The sequence below is a fragment of the Anguilla rostrata genome, chromosome 12 (genome assembly GCF_018555375.3).
Source record: "Anguilla rostrata isolate EN2019 chromosome 12, ASM1855537v3, whole genome shotgun sequence".
In the NCBI taxonomy this organism is placed as follows: domain Eukaryota; kingdom Metazoa; phylum Chordata; class Actinopteri; order Anguilliformes; family Anguillidae; genus Anguilla; species Anguilla rostrata.
Genome location: NC_057944.1, coordinates 37,947,323 through 37,964,674, shown reverse-complemented (window position 1 = coordinate 37,964,674; position 17,352 = coordinate 37,947,323). Strand labels below are relative to the sequence as shown.

Here is a 17,352-nt window from a genome sequence, read left to right as displayed (position 1 = left end):
AAAATGAGAGTAAAATATAAAAAGATAAGAAAATAAGATGTGTGTCTTCTTCACACTGGGCATTATCTTTAACTTGCTTTCTATTTCTTTATTTTTTATTTTTTTAGGTGAAACTTTCTAATAGTTTCTCTGCGAAACACGAATCCATCATTTACACCCTGGGGAGTTACATGTGTTACATGCTAATAACATGCTAATAATATACTAATAACACAACCCTGAAATAGCATGAGATCATTCAGAGACTGAAAAGCAGCGATTAGTCATATGGACATAGCTCATTTCCACCATGAAAAATGAAAATGACAAAAGAAACTTCCATTGGAACTAACACTCTCTCATTATAAATAAATGACTCAATAACACACAACCATGTTTGAACATTAATTTTTTCTGTTCGGTAGTAAATTCCCCCTTGTAAATATACATTTTCAGTAATACTACTCATCAGTTAAATAGCTGAATGTGTCACCCTATATGCCTCCTACTGTCAAATTGGGGATTTCACTATTGCCAGTCAAACAGGATCAGAGGCCAGTCTGAAAAGGTTTTTTGGACTATTTTCATATCCACAATGCCATTACCAGCTCCATATGTCATAAATAAATCAATAAGTCAGTGAGTGAGTAGAGAGACAGGTAGACAGACAGACTGACGGATAAATAGACAGACAGGTAGACAGATGATAGACAGACAGATAGGACACAGGGCCTCTGCTTCCAGCCTGAGAGCAGAATAGCTAACACCGCTAACGTGCTAACGTGCTACAAAGTGCAAACGATCCATTATGAAGGCAGGCGCCATTGTGAAGCTCCTATACCGCCACACCGCCGACCGCCTCAGCCTGTTTCTCAGTGATGAAGAGTTAAGGAGACGAGGAGAGCTCCGATCCCTGACATTGCCCCCATCGTTTGGCAGACAGCCTTGTCCCGATTGGCTTAAACATAAGTGACGGGCAGTAAAAAAAAAAAAAATTTTTTAAGACAAAAAATAAGAGTCTGGTCCAATGAATCCTTTAGCAACCCGGCACTTCACAGATGCTCTCACTCCAAGTAAATGCACATGACATCGCTAGAATAACAGTGCTAGACCAAGAAACCAGGCTCTGCCATGTGCTTTGACCTAGAGCAGAACACTTGACAGACCCAAGGGAAATTCGGCGTATTGAAAACAGTGCCCCTACACTCCCTCCCTCCGTCCCTCCCACCCCATGCAGGCTCCAGAAAGAGTACCAAAAAAGGCATTTTGGCAGCCATTTTTGGTCTATACATGCATATACCACAGACCCTGAAGCTGACAGAAATAGGGGAAGTGTGTTTCTCTCATACAGAGCTCTTAAAATAGGTTCTGCTGGACTAATGGGTCTCAAGAGAGATAAGCTGGAGGGGGAAACTGTGTGCGTGAATGCATATGAGTGTGTGTATGTGTGTGTGTGTGCATGTGGGCAAGGACTGTGAACGGATATGACAGTGTGTGTGTGTGTGTGTGTGTGTGTGTGTGCGCGCACGTGTGCATACAAGCTCTGCGAGCGTATATGAGAGTGTGTGTGTCTGTGCGTGTGTACGTGTGTGATATGCTAATTAAAACATAATTAAAGATGAAAAGCAGGTCAGAGGGCCTGTGTTCAGCTGGAATGAAGAGGTCCTTCACTCTCGTCCAATCAGAAGCGCTCCCCCACTGGGCGATGCTGAAGAGGTCCTGTACTCTCATCCAATCAGAAGTGCTCCCCCACTGGGCGATGCTGTAGAGGTTCTTTACTCTCGTCCAATCAGAAGCGCTCCCCCACTGGGCGATGCTGTAGAGGTTCTTTACTCTCGTCCAATCAGAAGCGCCCCCCACTGGGCTATGCTGCAGAGGCCTACTCCAGTCTTTTACAGCCTTGTCTCACAGACGGCTTCCTCAACCAAGTCCACCAATGAGTCTCATTTTCCGTTAGTGTGGGCCCACGTAGAGGAGACACACACTAGGGAGGTCTTTCCACTACAATCTCAGGGGAGCGGAGTCACAGATCACATGGGTGGCATGGGTGGGTGGGGGGGGGGGGGTCAGGGCAATGAGGCCTGACTCCCCCCTAATGTTAAAAGAGGATCAGATGACAGAAGAGTCTATCAGCTTCTATAGACTGGAGATGCTGAATTAATTACATTTTGGCTGCCCCCATATAACAGCCACAACAATAACAGCAGTATTTAAAGGCAGACCAGTAGCAGCCTGATTTGAATGCGGGCTAATTATAACCAGATTTAACCTTTTAGAACTGTAGGGTTTTTTTTTTTTTGGAAAATTTTTTTCAAAATTCAAAGTCAGTGTTCTGGAACTCCCCTGCTTTCAGTTACCAGCAGTGATTGTGACATCAGCGTCAGAATGTTCAGCTGAGAACACTCTAATCGCATAGTTGTGACCTCACACCGTGAAGGGTTAAAGTAAAAGTAAACACACACCGCTTGGCGAGCGGTGAGCAGATCACTCTCCAGATCTTGCCTCCATCAGTCAAAGCAGGGAGCCGTTGAAATATTCGTCGAGTGTTGGGAGTCTCCCGTCGCAATGCAGGGGGACTCGTAACTGTCTCTCCACACTTTTCACTTAAATTAAATCAAACTGCAACAGGCGTGATCAAAGCACCCTCTGAGATCTCACTAACATTTGCCAAAACAGAGGTGGGGTGGGGAGGGGGGGGTCTGTTAACAGTCAGCTACACATCAAACAAGTGTTAATTAAAGCCTTCAAGCCCAACAAGAGAACGTCTCCTCAAATTGAGTGTCAATTATCACATTCTTCTGTCGAATGCCAGTTCTTTAAAAAAATTAATTCAGATGTTTAAAAGCAGAAGCTTTTGGGATGGGGGGGGGGGAATGCACACTTCTACCTCTAAAGACGGCAGAACGTGCAAAAAAAAAAAAAAAACTCAGGCGGCTGTTGTAAGGCAAGCGTAAGGTAACATAAGACTGCTAGAACAGCTGAAGCTAAATGAGTGAGCGCTTGGTTAATACTTTAATGGAAGATGGCAGTGGTAGTGGCAGTGACAGTAGGAGACACAGCCGAGCAGTGGGTCCCGGGTTCGAATCCCGCCGGTGGCCCTTCTGTGCGGAGTTTGCGTGTTCTCCGCGTGTCCGCGTGGTTTTCCTCCCACAGCCCAAACTACATGCAGTTTAGGTGCACTGGAGAATCTAAATTGCCCCCAGGTATGAGTGTGTGAGTGAATGGACTGGCGAACTGTCCTTACCCATCATGCTACACTGCCGCCCAAATACACGAATACAAGAAGGAAACACAAAATGTCCACAAACTCCATAAACCGCAGGCGGCAGGAAAATGATGCAACGATTTTGGAAGCGTATTCCAGGCTCTTACACAAGGTTCTGCATCAGAACAGCAGGTAAAGGTCAGGAGGCACTTATCTACAGAAAGACAGAGACTGTGTTAACCCTGCTGCTCATGTCAAACCACCAAACTGGACCTCTACACCGGGTGACTCCTGTAAAATTTGAGCACCTTTGATTGGTCATGAAATCCCGTGCATTCTCCCTTACTGTACTGCATGTCTCCTACAGTAAAAGAGACTATATTTGCTCCGTCAATGAATTGCTATTTGACTAAATCTTGGAAGTACAGGTATTACTGCTTCCTTTCTAGGGGACAAAATTCCCATCCTTTATTCCCACTGGTTGTTAGACTGGGTTAAAGTGGGACTGGAGTTTCTCAGATGACCTTACTGTTTTAAACAGAAGGCAAAAGATTAAACAAGCAAGCAAGCGGTAAAATCTCTGCTCTCCTGCAAACCCCTGGCACTGAGCCATCCTCCACATGATCCCTCCCTCCCTTGCACTCGCATGCATGCACACAGACACACACTCATTCAAACACATGCATGCACACACGCACACACACAGACACACTCATTCAAACACACGCATGCACGCATGCACACACGCACACACACACTCATTCAAACACACGCATGCACGCACGCACACACAGGCACACACTCATTCAAGCACACGCATGCATGCACACACACACACTTACACACATGCCCATGCACACACACACACACACACACACATCACTCTGCAAAAAGGATGAATATTTCAGCCTGAGCCGCACTGTCATTTTTCTTCCCGATGAATCCAGAGATTGTTTCCAACTGGCTTCAGAACAATTCATTTTCAAGCCTTTACCTTGGAAGGGCTCCAAAACGCTTGTTTTATATGTACACTGGCTGTGTTCTCGCTAGGTCTCATGCACAAATACACACACACTCCCTCCCACACACACACACATACACACAAACATCCTCCCACACACACACACAAACACACACCCTCCCACACACACAATGAACCTCACACACACACACACACACACACGTGCACACAAACAACCTCCCACACACACACACATTCTCAGATTGAAATACACACACATGCATAGTCAAACACACACACACACACACACAGACACACACACACACACACACACACACACACACACACACACTCACACACACACTCTCACACACACACAGACACACACACACTCACACACACACACACAGTTCTTTTCCTGTCTGCCCTGTCTTTAATGCTCACCCATTCGTCCTTCCTCATCTGGTACACCATCTGGGCAGCCGTGAAGAACACATTTCTCTCTCTCTCCTTCTCTCTCCCTTTCTCTCTCTCCAACACCACCTCCATTTCCTTCTCTGCCCTCCGTCACTCATCCCCCACATCTCTCCCCTCCCTCCCTCTCTCTCTCTCTTCATTTCTCCCTCTCTCTATCTCTCCCTTTCTCTCTCTCATCTCTCTCCCACTCTCTCACTCTCGCTCTCCCTCTCTCTCAAACACCCCCTCCATCCTCTCCTGCTCTCCGTCATTCATCCCCCACATCTCTCCCCTCCCTCCCTCCCTCTCTCTTCATTTCTCCCTCTCTCCATCTCTCTCCCACTCTCTCACTCTCACTCTCCCTCTCTCTCAAACACCCCCTCCATCTCCTTCTCTGCCCTCCATCACTCACCTCCCCCATCTCTCCCCTCTCCTCCGTCCCCTCTCCATCTCTCCCTCTCCTTCACACTTACCTCACCCCCTCTGAGTGCTGCCCTTCACCCCCGCCCTGTTCCAGGGTGTGACAGGAAGTGCCTCACGCTGCAGCAGTGTGCCCTGCGTGCAGTCAGTGTCAGTCTGTGAACATCACTCTGAAGCCCCCATTACATCATATCCTGTCCTTACCCCTGCAGGCCTACGGCTTCATCATTAATGCTGTACGTTCGGCCACTAAAGAAAACCCAATAACGCTGCGGGACTCAGCTGTGATGTCACCGGGGTGTGCATAAGCACGCGTGCACGAACGCACACACACGCTCACAAATTCTGAGTGTGTCGCAGACCTCTGCGATTACATTCTGTGCAGAAGTGTCGCAGGAGTAGCCCAGTGGTTTAAGGAATGGGCCTGCAACCAAAGGGCTTACGGGTTCGATTCCTGAGTGATGCAAAGCCGGTGAAGCCATTAACACATTAATCTGTGTTGTTTCAGTAAATATTTGGCTGTATGCATGGATGGGTAATACTATGATATGTATACAATGCAAGGTGAAGTGGGGAAGGATGTCTCCCAAAAAGATGTCACATGTCAAGTATGAAACTTTATGAATACAGGCGCTGGTCTGTCTCTGCAGCTCTAAAACACTTTATGAATACAGGTGCTGGTCACGGATCTAAATGTCTGACCTAGTTGACCTGAACTTAGTTATGCGCATTCAACTCATAATTATCCGGTTATTAATGTGTGCAGAGAAACCCTCATCCAAGACCAGACATCAGCGCAGAACACAGGCCCTGGTCACTAACAACCTATCAGCGTAGGAGGGCTGACCTCGGAATAGTTTGGCCTTTCAGCTCATAATGGACAAGGTTAGAATATGGAAAGGGTATACCTGATCTTAGATCTTAAATCAGGCATTCTGAGACGCGTTTACACGGCTGGTCTTGGCCCAGGCTGCGAGATTGTACTGGCCTCCTCTTTGCCTTGAAGAGTATCTTGTAAATGTCAGCCATAGGTCACAGAGAAGATGATTTTACCACTTTGGCAAACAAGGGCAGACTTCGCTGCATCGATCGTGTGGGTTTTTTTCCCCCTCCATCACCTGAACATGAGTGGCTTTGCTGAAACATGACATGATGGTACGTTTCACAGAGCTCTGCTGCCCCCCTGTGGCTGAGCAGAGTATTTCATTTTCAGGATCCCAAACATTCTCATCTCATTGGCCCAATGAAAATGCCAATCTCATTACCCACTGTTCCATGGTGACCACATTTTCTGCATGCAGCTTTTTGGACCCCAGAGATGGACATAATGAACGTGTGCCACTCCTCTACCCTCTGCTACAGCCCGAAAACAAAAACGCTTTAAAAGTGATGCTGAACTCGTAGCATTACTACCATTACCAGCACCACCTACGCTACATCTATAATTATATGGACAAAGCCACTTGCTACTTGAAGAACAGCAATCTCCATCTCCCTCTTGCCTTTAACTATGGCACTGTAAGTTGCAGGCTGATGCTTTTGCTACCTCTGAGATAAATATGTATTAACGGCTACTCGTCAGTGACCCCAAATGGCTTTGCGTCAGTTCTTTCTTTCTGTCAGAAGTTAGGATGATTCTACGGCCCCGGACATGGGCCCTCATAAAATATTAGAACGTTGGATTTCCTGGGGTGGCGGGGCCCAAAGTTGGATCTTTTCACCGGGCCCAAAATCCCTGGTGGCACCCCTGCACTCTCTCCATACTGTAAAACCACAGTAAACGCAAAAATAGAGCTTACAGGGCAGCACTAAGTACTATGGGCACTAATAACACTGTTGCATGGCAACAGTCTCCTTTAGTCTCCTTTACTGTACTGCATGTCTCCTACAGCAAAGGAGACTATATTTACTATGTCAATAAATTGCTATTTGACTAAATCTTGGAAGGTACAGGTGTTACTTTTTCCTTTCTAGGGGACAAAATTACCATACACAACAAATGGTAAATGGGCTGCATTTATATAGCACTTTTACAATTGATTCACCCATTCACACACACACACACACTCACATGGCTGCCATGCAAGGTACCAATCTGCTCGTTGGGAGCAATTAGGGGTTAGGTGTCTTGCTCAGGGACACTTTGACAGGGCGGGGGATCGAACTGGCAACCCCCCGACTGCCAGACAACCGCTCTTACCTCCTGAGCTATAAAGCCGTGCCTAGACCCAGGCACGGCTTTCCATTAAAGTGCTTTCCGATCTTTTCCCTCTCATAAGCAGCAGGGCGACAGCACTGCAGACTGAATGCTTTGAGTGGGAAGCGATGACAGTGCGCACAGCCACACTTTCGCATTAACAGCTGTTGTTGGCCCTTTGATCTCAGCACTTCTCCCGGAGACAGACTGCGGAATAATCCAGCCGGGAAACCAGAACCTTGCGCTTCATCACCCAAAACACAGTCAGGAAATATTTTATTGATTTTTATTTATTCATCTTTCAACCCTGAATATATATATATATTTTTAAAGCCTATCTTCAAAAAGCCCTCAGAATAATACCTCATACATTCTGCGCAAGAAAGAAAATAATAAAAAACCTGCTCAGAAAAAGAAATGCCCAAAATAAAAGAAAATTTCCAAAACTCCAGAAAATTTAATCAAATGAAAAGCTTTGTGATGTTCGCCAGAATAATTAAGTGGTCACATAAGCCAAAGGGATTTTGAGGGAAGGAGACAGAACGTGCTGGCTCATAGAGGGAACAATTCAGCGTTTGGGGCGTTTGAATGCAGTCATACTCCGGATAGCTGTGTTTGAATGTGGTCATACTCCGGTTAGCTGTGTTTGAATGTGGTCATACTCCGGTTAGCTGTGTTTGAATGCGGTCATACTCCGGTTAGCTGTGTTTGAATGTAGTCCTACTCCGGATAGCTGTGTTTGAATGTAGTCCTACTCCGGATAGCTGTGTTTGAATGTGGTCATACTCCGGTTAGCTGTGTTTGAATGTAGTCCTACTCCGGATAGCTGTGTTTGAATGTAGTCCTACTCCAGATAGCTGTGTTTGAATGTAGTCCTACTCCGGATAGCTGTGTTTGAATGTAGTCCTACTCCAGATAGCTGTGTTTGAATGCGGTCATACTCCGGATAGCTGTGTTTGAATGTAGTCCTACTCCGGATAGCTGTGTTTGAATGTAGTCCTACTCCGGATAGCTGTGTTTGAATGTGGTCATACTCCGGTTAGCTGTGTTTTAATGCGGTCATACTCCAGTTAGCTGTGTTTGTACCATTGCGTCCGAATGCAGTCATACTCCGGTCAGCCGTAGCTCATAAAACAGCAAGGAGGCCACCGCAGAAGACCACCACACCAAAGCTGAAGCCCAAACCGGCAGAGGCTGATATCAGCCTGTCACCAAACTGGTCCAGGAGCTGCAGGGCCACCCCATTGGTCCAGCCAAACCCCAGCTACACAAGGATAAAACACGAGAGCCAATCAGAGGTGAGGTGGCGTCCCAAGTGTCAGCCAATGAGTAAGAGAAGAAACTGCAGCAATTACAGACACTGAACTGTACTCACGTTAATAACAGACCTAGGTCAAATACTTTTATGACCTCTGACAAAAAAAATCATCAACACTGGGTATAATGTGTTTAAATATGAATTTTTGTATGGTGTATCATGTTTAGTTAAATTCTCAGACATCTGGAGGAGGATTTAACCAGCATTTAAAGAATAAAAGAGTTACAAATATGCATTTGACCCAGATCAGATTGCTAGTAAAAACAGCCGTTGCTGTTGCCTTGCTAACAGACAAAATGGCCTACCTGAACCTCATACTCCCCTCCTCCACCTGGTTTGCCATCGCCAGTAACATCGTACTGCAGAAGACATGACAAAGAGAAAAAAGTTTCAGCAAGTGCTATTTTTCTGAGACTATATACACACATGCACACACACACACAACTCTCTCTCACACACACACACACACACACAAACTCTCTCACACACACACACCTTTACTGCATGGATAACTTAGTTTAATGAGAAAAAATGGTAGTGAACCTGCGGAAGGAACAGCAGAACACCTCATTTGAATCCTTTTTGTCCCCTCATTAAAGGAAGTTACCCATGCAATGAGGTCTCAATTGAATTTTTTTTATAGTGATTGTGTGTGTGTGTGTGTGTGTGTGTGTTATGTATGCCAAAAAGGGAACTTTCAGAGAAGCAGGCTAATTATTATTATTTTATTTAAATGAGCCACACCACAGGCAGCACTTTCCACACGACACACACGCCCCCCCCCCCACCCCTCCACCCCTCCAGATGTGCTCATGCATGTGCACATGCACCAGCGCTATATATGCACACCCTGCTCACAGACACAAACGGCCTTGCCACAGTCTCACCTTCTCAAACATGGCTTCGTATTTTAGGTAGGCCTTCCAGTTCGTGCTGATCCACCTCTGGGCGAGATCAAAGGCCACCTCCTTGGCTTTCTCTGAGGGGAGCCTCCACAGACCTGGGGATGGGGGATACAGGGGGGTAAGTGGGGGGTTACGGGTTTGAATCCCAAAATCACTTTGTTTTCGGTTGAATGCAACATTTTCACTTTAAAAAATAAAAAAATTTGTTCTGAGTTGAAGCAGCGTTTTTACAACAGTGATCTGATGGCCCACCTTGTTAGAAGTGTTTTAAAAATGTGTTTATTGAATCCCAAGAGACCACCAAGAGAGTGCAGAGTGTGAGATTATTTACAAACATATTCACCTTTACCTTTTAAGAAGGTAGACAGTCTGTTAACCTCTATTCTAAACATGGTTCTTCAAAGCAAAACAAAATGAAAAAATACTGAATCTTTCCAGTAGGTCAATTATTTTTCATAAAAAGCAGTTCTCATAAAAGACTAATTGGCTGAAGTGGTTTTATATCCCTGTGGAATTTACTAAGCTAATTTCAGACTCAAATATAAAAAAAAAAAAAAAAACGTTTTTGTATTTCTCCTTTGTTAATCCTTTAATGGTTAATAATTTTTTAAAAAACCTCAGCCAAATTGTGCAGTGTCCCTTAATTAGAGGAGGGATTGAGAAGCGCCTCTGTGGAGGGGGGTAGGGGGACAGGGGAGGGGGGAGGGGTTGAGAGGGTTAAGGCGTACCCTCAATCAGCATGTGTTGGAGGGGGGGCCAGGCGTTGGGCAGGTCCCACTGCTGCCCGCTGTTCTTCAGCGATGTCGGGACGCCGTTTGGATACTGCAGAGCCCCACTCTCCTGGTGACGGGACAGGGTGAGGGTGAGGAGACGGCAGGAGGGGGTGGAGCAACATCTGCTGTCAGTCACCAAACTGAACCAATCATTGGCTTGCTTCAGAGGGCAAAACATTTGTTCACTGGTTCAAGTCAGTAACTCACAAGGCATTGTAGGTCCACCCATTAAAAAAAGGTACCTGCAGGTAAGGGAGCAAGCATAGCTGCAGGTAAGAGAGGTAGAGTAGCTGCAGGTAAGAGAGGTAGAGTAGCTGCAGGTAAGGGAGGTGGTGTACCTGCAGCTAAGAGGTAGAGTACCTGCAGGTAAGGGAGGTGGCATACCTGCAGGTATTTCAGTGCCCGCTCTCCCATGGCAGGCTGGGATAAGCACTGTGCCCATAAAGGTGCCAGGTTGGAGGGGTAGAAGGCGGGGTGGCGGGTGTTGGTCAGCAGGTTGTGGTCCAGCCAGACGCCCCTCTCCGGGTCCCACAGGACGGCCTCCACTGCCTGCAGCCGTGCCCGCTGGGCCTGGCCAAAACGCTCCGCCCCTGCAGCGTCACCTGGGAGACCGGCGGTCATGTGACTTTTCACATCAGTGTAGCTGTTTCCAATGTGTGTGTGTGTACCTGTGTGTATGTATATGCGTTTGTGTGTATGTGTGCATCTACCTGCGTCTGTGTGTGTACCTGTGTGTGTGTGTGTGTGTGTGATGTATGTGTGTGTGGTGTGCATGTACCTGTGTGTGCGTGTATATGTGTGTGTGTGTGTGTGTGTGTGCGTGTTTGTGTGAGTATGCTCGAGCATTCAGGCATGCAGTTGTGTGTTCATGCAATGCGTTTGAGTCTCCTCCTCTTTACCCAGAATGCCGTAGAAGCGGGCGAGCGTGCGCTCGCTGCGGCAGAGCAGGGCGTTGAGGTCCGTGGGGACGATGTGGCTGAGCCGCGTGTCCTTCAGCGTGTCGCCATTACCGCCATTACCGTCGACAAACCAGCGGGAGGAGTAATCCCAGCCAGACTCCGCCCCCGCCTTCAGCTCCGCCCACAAGCTCTCCTGAGCCCCTGCAGGCACACGAGCAGCACTCAGATCTCAACGCACACCCGCACACGAGCACTCAGACCTCAACACACACCCGCACACCAGCACTCAGACCTCAACACACACCCACACACGAGCACTCAGACCTCAACACACACCCGCACACGAGCACCCAGACCTCAACACACACCCGCACACGAGCAGCACTCAGACCTCAACACACACCCACACACGAGCACTCAGACCTCAACACACACCCGCACACAGCACTCAGACCTCAACACACACCCGCACACTAGCACCCAAACCTCAACACACACCCGCACACAAGCACCCAGACCTCAACACACACCCGCACACTAGCACCCAAACCTCAACACACAACCGCACACGAGCACCCAGACCTCACACAACCCGCACACGTGCAGCACTCAGGATCTCAACACACACCCGCACACAAGCTGGACTATGACCTCACACACCCGCACACAAGCTGGACTTGGACCTGAACGCACACCCGCACACTGAACGCACACCCGCACACGAGCAGCGCTCAGATCTCAACGCAAGAGCGCGGTTTAACAACAAACGCACGCAACAGCACAGAAGGCGGAAAGGAGAGAGGAGCCATTTTACCTTCCGTTAATCCTTCGGCCAGTTCCAGGTCGTCTGTGTAGGACTCGGGTCTGAAAGGGAGCGCACGAATTGGCTCACGGATACTGAGAATGTCGATGCTCCTGGTTTCCCCAGATTTTTATCCCCCTCACAACAATGTCTGTGTCACAACTTATTTGCTCACAGGGAATGTGATTCTTCTGGATTTTCTCTCAGTAATCAGGAAATAGTTTTTTTTTCAGACCATAACAGTCTCAACCAGAGGCAGGAGATTTGGGTTGTCATCGTCATGTACACACACACATTTTGCACTCGTTGCCCCTTTGAAGGAGGGCAGGAACGAAAGACCAGAAATAAAGCCAGATACTAGTGACCTCAAAGACATCTGTGGTTTTTTTGTAATAATCAGGCAGACCGTGGAACACGTGAGGCACGTGGAAAGGACAGCGTCCCCCATACCTGGGTTCCCCCACCTGGACACGGTATTGGTTTAAAACGTGCACAGTCCCGTTCTTCTCCACGGTCACGGAACGATTCTGCATCCAGAAGCTATACTCTCTCTCCAAAATGGGCATGGCAGCACTGAGGAAGAACATAAAGTATTGACTCAACAGTAAAAAAAAAAAAAAAAAGAATGATAAAAATGGCTGCTAATTAGCTTAGCTAGAAGTTTAGCCTTTTCTTAAGTTTGCTTTCAAGCAAGCAATCAAAATCATTGTTTTCCTTTACACCAGCGCAGGGCTTGAATATTATTGTAAATATTCATGCGCTGAGTTACACGTTCCCTGGTGGAATACATTTCAACTACAACTCCATTACAACAGCTGCCGCCATTACAACGCGTGCATCTTGTCCGCTCCTCCAACCATCTTTGACGGAATCTCTCCGTCCCCAGAACGTAACGCAGACGCTCTTGCCTGAGTAACTCTCTGTCCCCGGTGGCCCGGTAGTAACTCTCCACCATGAGCGTCAGGAAGGGGGGCTGGCTGCGGCGTTCGTAGTACACGCGGCCGCCGTTCGGGACGAAGCCGTATCTGTTATAAAAAAAACCACAAACCGCCAACGAAGAGATTACAGGGAGAAACGAGCCTCCGGACGCCTTTTAAAAACCTGATAAACGCAGATTGCCGGCCGACCACGTTTCGCAGTAAAGAACGGTTCAGTCAGACCGCCTGAAGCTGCAAACAGCCCATTAAGCAGTGGGGTTTATATAAGGCAGGGAGGGGGGGGGGGGCAGTGTAGTATAGTGGGTAAGGAACTGGGCTTGTAACTGAAAGGTCGCAGGTTCAATTCCCCGCTAGGACACTGCCGTTGTACCCCTGAGCAAGGTACTTAACCTGCATTGCTTCAGTATATATCCAGTATAAAAAATGGATGCAGTGTATATGCTGTGTAAAAAGTTGTGTAAGTCGCTCTGGATAAGAGCATCTGCTAAATGCCTGTAATTTAATGTAATGTAATGTAATATAATGGGGGGGGGGTGTTCTGGCGCGGCTTGCCTGTCAACAAGGTCGAGGAAATTCCGGATCATTCCCCTCGCCGTCTCTCTCATCTCGGACAGCAGGAGGCCGTTGATCGCCCAGTACGAGTCCCTGGACGGAGAGAGAGAACGCAGAACGCGTTTCATTCCCCCCGAGGAGAGCTTCTCCTGAAAGATCACTACGGGGAGCTCCGACGCAGATCGTCTACACACCAGCCAGATGGTCAGCTCTGCATTCTTAACACCAAAAGGCTCTGGCTCTAGCATGGGTGAAGCTAAAAGGCATTTTTACGTGCTGGTTTACATGGGGATATTAGGAAATTGTAGAGAGAACATCCACGACAGCTCGGGAACCCGTTGGCAACCCTTAAAGTTCTATAACAGGGATATAAAATGTTCTAGAGGAGGGATATCAAATTCCAGTCCCACAGGGCAACAGTGTCTTTAGCCAGTTATTGGCTTCTAACTGAATCGCACCAAAAAACCAGCAGACACTGTGGCCCTCCCGGACTGGATTTTGAGTTCTGTGTACTAGAATAAGAATGCTTAAAGAACAGAAGGCACAGTGGAGTTGATCATCTTGTTCGAGCATAGAATATCTGCGGCTCTCCTTGTGCTGTGACCTTGTGATCTGTGACGGCCAATCAGAACTCACCAGTAGTAGAGCTCCCGGAAGCGCCCCCCAGGAACAATGACGGGGTGGGGGCTGTAGATCTGGGAGTAAAGCTCAGGACGGTCCCTCACGTCAGCACGAATCTGCCCCCACACACAAAACACAGGAAAGGTTCGTTTGCAAGGTGCTGAGACTGTTTTCCTCGCCATCCACAAAAATAACGAGCAGATTTACGCATTTTTTTGGGATTCCGAGGTTTTCCATATAAACGTAAGTGAGTCAACGCAAACACTTGAAGTAGTGAAACAAAATAAACACAGCAAACGAAAGCACACAGCCAATCACCGGTCAGTTGAGGTTACAGCTCCGCTGCTGATGCTGTAAATCCCACCGTATGGCGTTCCGGCGTTCCGGCGTTCCGAAAATAAGGAAAACCTCCCAGCCCCGCGTAACCCCGTACCTTCCGACCCAGAGACTTCCACAGGGAGTGCAGCTTCTCCGCCCAGCTGCGCAGTCCCACGTCCGACACTCTGGACAGGAACTGTGGCCTGCAGGTCAATCAATCAATAAACATATCAATCAATAAATCAACAAATCAATCAAGTAATCAAATCAAACAATCAATAAAGAAAATCAAACAATAAATCCACAAATCAATCAATAAATCAAACAATCAATCAATAAATAAATAAATAAAATCTGAGAACCAAGCCCAAACATTAACTCTTTTGTAGAGGAATAACACCAACTTTTCTTTGCGACCTTAAGAAAGGTAAGACACGTCCTTTATTCATTTACAGAATGAGCAGATCACGAGAGACTGAATGTATGAATACAATTAAGAGCAGACTTCGCTGGGGCACATATTTAATTAACAGGCAAGTCTGCTGCGGAGGTCCAAACCGCACCCTCCCTGGCCTCTCCACACAACAAAGGGGTACGATTAGCTCCCCGGGCTAAAGACCAGGGTCCCCAGTCAAAGGAACTAATCAAACTCTTACTGGAGCTCCAGGAGGCGATGCCAAATTCTGTGACAGAAATAGTCAAACTCAAACTCAGCTGTACTCTTTTTTTTTTTTTTGACCAAATGGACCCAAATCGGCGCTTGTGTGCGTTTGTAACAACGCATCTGACTGAACGTGAGCCCCGAGGCGTACTTGTCGTGCCAGTCGGGCGGGGTCCAGCGCTCGAACTCGGTCCCGGGCTCCTCGAAGAACGCAGCGAGGAACTCCCGGATCCGCGAGGGCTCCGGCGTTCCGCCCGGCGTTCCCGACGTCAGATTCCGGAACGCCGACAGGACCTCGTCTGCGGAGCGCCGAGACGCAGCGACAGGGAACGTCAGCGCAGTGCGGAGGGAAAAGGGCGTCCGAGACGACAGGAACATTTAGACTTACCGGGAGCGGCCTTCAGCTTCATGTCTACAAAGTACTTGTCGTCATCAAAGAGTTTGGCCATCTGGACCTGTCTCAGGAGCTCACCTGTACAGTATATTTCACTGCCACACACACACACACGCACACATACATGCACACATATACACACACACACAAACAGGAACACACATGCGCACACACACACATACACATCCGCACACACGCACACACACCACAGCTGATTATTGCTAATCTATCTCTGTCAAAAGTTCCCTATCCAAAGCCAAGGCAGGTATTTGGCAGTAAAACAAATGAAGCAAGCTTGTGCTTTTATCGAGTACCACCATTTGCAATATGGGATTTCTGACCTTTAGAACAACTGATGGGTTTCATTAAATGCAACCTTCACACTCTTAGCAGGTAATAAATTCTTGCTCTTTATTGTAAGGATTGTATTAACCTTAATAAATTCAGTATTCTATCACCAGCACACCCCACCACCCAGAAATATATATATATATATATTTTAGAAATCTATGTATGGCTTTCACGATGTTTTGACGCAGGACTTTGTCTGGAAAAGACGAATAGGGGAAGTATTGTCACTGTGATGATGGGTAATAATTAAATCACGGGTTCAAAGTCCAATGCCCGTCATTCCTTATTCAGTCAACATACACTAAAATATAATATCCATAACCCTTAAAGTGAATTTCTTCCTCTGATTATGTTACATTTACTTTCTATCAGATATTTGGTCATGCCAAATTTTCTCACTAAAGATATCCAAATAATTCCACTAGAATCAAGAACCGAGAAACTGTAAAAACAAGCAGGTTAATCCAAATACCCGCAACCGATTCCAAACGGGGGGGCTTACCTGTCACAGGGCGCGGGGAAAGCGCACCTGCACACGTGCAGGAAAGCCAAACAGCTGGTCCAAAATATTACACGGTCCATATCGGACAAGTTGTTGCTAGACGTAGGCTACCGCAGAAGCGCAGGTACCTCCGCTCGACTAAAATTATGTTAGTAATAGCCCAGGCATCGCCGTCATCAGTTCCGTTTATAGTTGGATTGCAGTGGTGTAAATAATGACGTAGCCTACAATTAACAAGTCCAGCAAATGGCTGATATTCAGTGACAGGGGCGTTGCCTAATTGTCTTTCGAAAAAATGCGTAAAAATTTCCGAGACAATATTAGTGGGCTGCCGTACATCGGGTGTACAGGAGTTTTCGCTGATCCGAAAAGCAGTTTTTTAAAAACTTCGCCTTCGGGTTCGGTTTCCAACATTTCGCAACTGAAAAATGTCATGTTACTTTAAACAGACACTAACATCAGTGTTGAATATGTCACGCGCTTCTGGGCGCCATGAGGTCAAAGTATTGTGCAATAATTTGATTTAACTTTCGATTCTGGTGCTCATGTATCATGCATTTAAATTGTGTCTCCATCTTATATCATTGTTTACAGTCGTTAACTCAAATATTTGCACACTCATTCATAATTTCAAAACGTAGCGGTGAGATGAAAGTACAGCGGTGAAATAAAAAGCCGTTGCAAGTCGAGATGTGTTTACACCGCGCCCGTGCTATACATTGAATCTTATTTTGACCCCCAAGCAATGTTGCTTTTTGTACGGCCTTATTTGAGTTGGAAGGTTACGCGCATTTGTATGATTTAGCTTTCCTTTTAGCGTTCTAAGATTGTACGCATAAACATTGAGCCTATTAGTCTACGCAGTTATGCAGCTCGATATAATAGGTGTTATACACTTAATCCAGTAGCATATTAATTTCGGTGCAGACCCGACACCATCTGGACCAGACCACAGATCATAAATATTTATATCAATTCATATTCAGCCACGTAAAATCGTTGTCTTATTCAGAAGCTTGACTCTTCCTACACTAATTCCTACTGCCATCTAACGACAAACCATGGCCATAAAATAATAACCTCTGCATTTACGATTTTTT

The 17,352-nt window shown here is 46.8% G+C and overlaps 1 protein-coding gene across 1 annotated transcript; it reads right to left on the bottom strand.

The window, feature by feature from the left end:
• Positions 1 to 7,490: 7,490 nt before the first annotated feature.
• On the bottom strand, positions 7,491 to 16,587 carry treh (trehalase (brush-border membrane glycoprotein)). The gene is made up of 15 exons (XM_064302911.1): positions 16,253 to 16,587; positions 15,394 to 15,494; positions 15,157 to 15,304; positions 14,460 to 14,547; positions 14,042 to 14,142; positions 13,406 to 13,498; positions 12,824 to 12,940; positions 12,366 to 12,488; positions 11,928 to 11,977; positions 11,114 to 11,314; positions 10,599 to 10,816; positions 10,170 to 10,281; positions 9,424 to 9,536; positions 8,842 to 8,895; positions 7,491 to 8,482 (listed from the first exon to the last, which is right to left on the bottom strand). Exons 1-15 carry the CDS (start codon positions 16,330 to 16,332, stop codon positions 8,345 to 8,347), a joined length of 1,737 nt encoding a protein of 578 aa, XP_064158981.1. The 5' UTR covers positions 16,333 to 16,587; the 3' UTR covers positions 7,491 to 8,344.
• Positions 16,588 to 17,352: the final 765 nt, after the last annotated feature.

Coding starts and splice junctions, on each gene's coding strand:
- treh (XM_064302911.1), bottom strand. CDS start 16,332: ATGGACCGTGTAATATTTTGGACCAGCTGTTTGGCTTTCCTGCACGTG. Junction 15,305..15,393: donor GAAGCTGAAGGCCGCTCCCG/GTAAGTCTAAAT, acceptor GGCGCTCCGCAG/ACGAGGTCCTGTCGGCGTTC. Junction 11,978..12,365: donor GTCCAGGTGGGGGAACCCAG/GTATGGGGGACG, acceptor GCTCCCTTTCAG/ACCCGAGTCCTACACAGACG.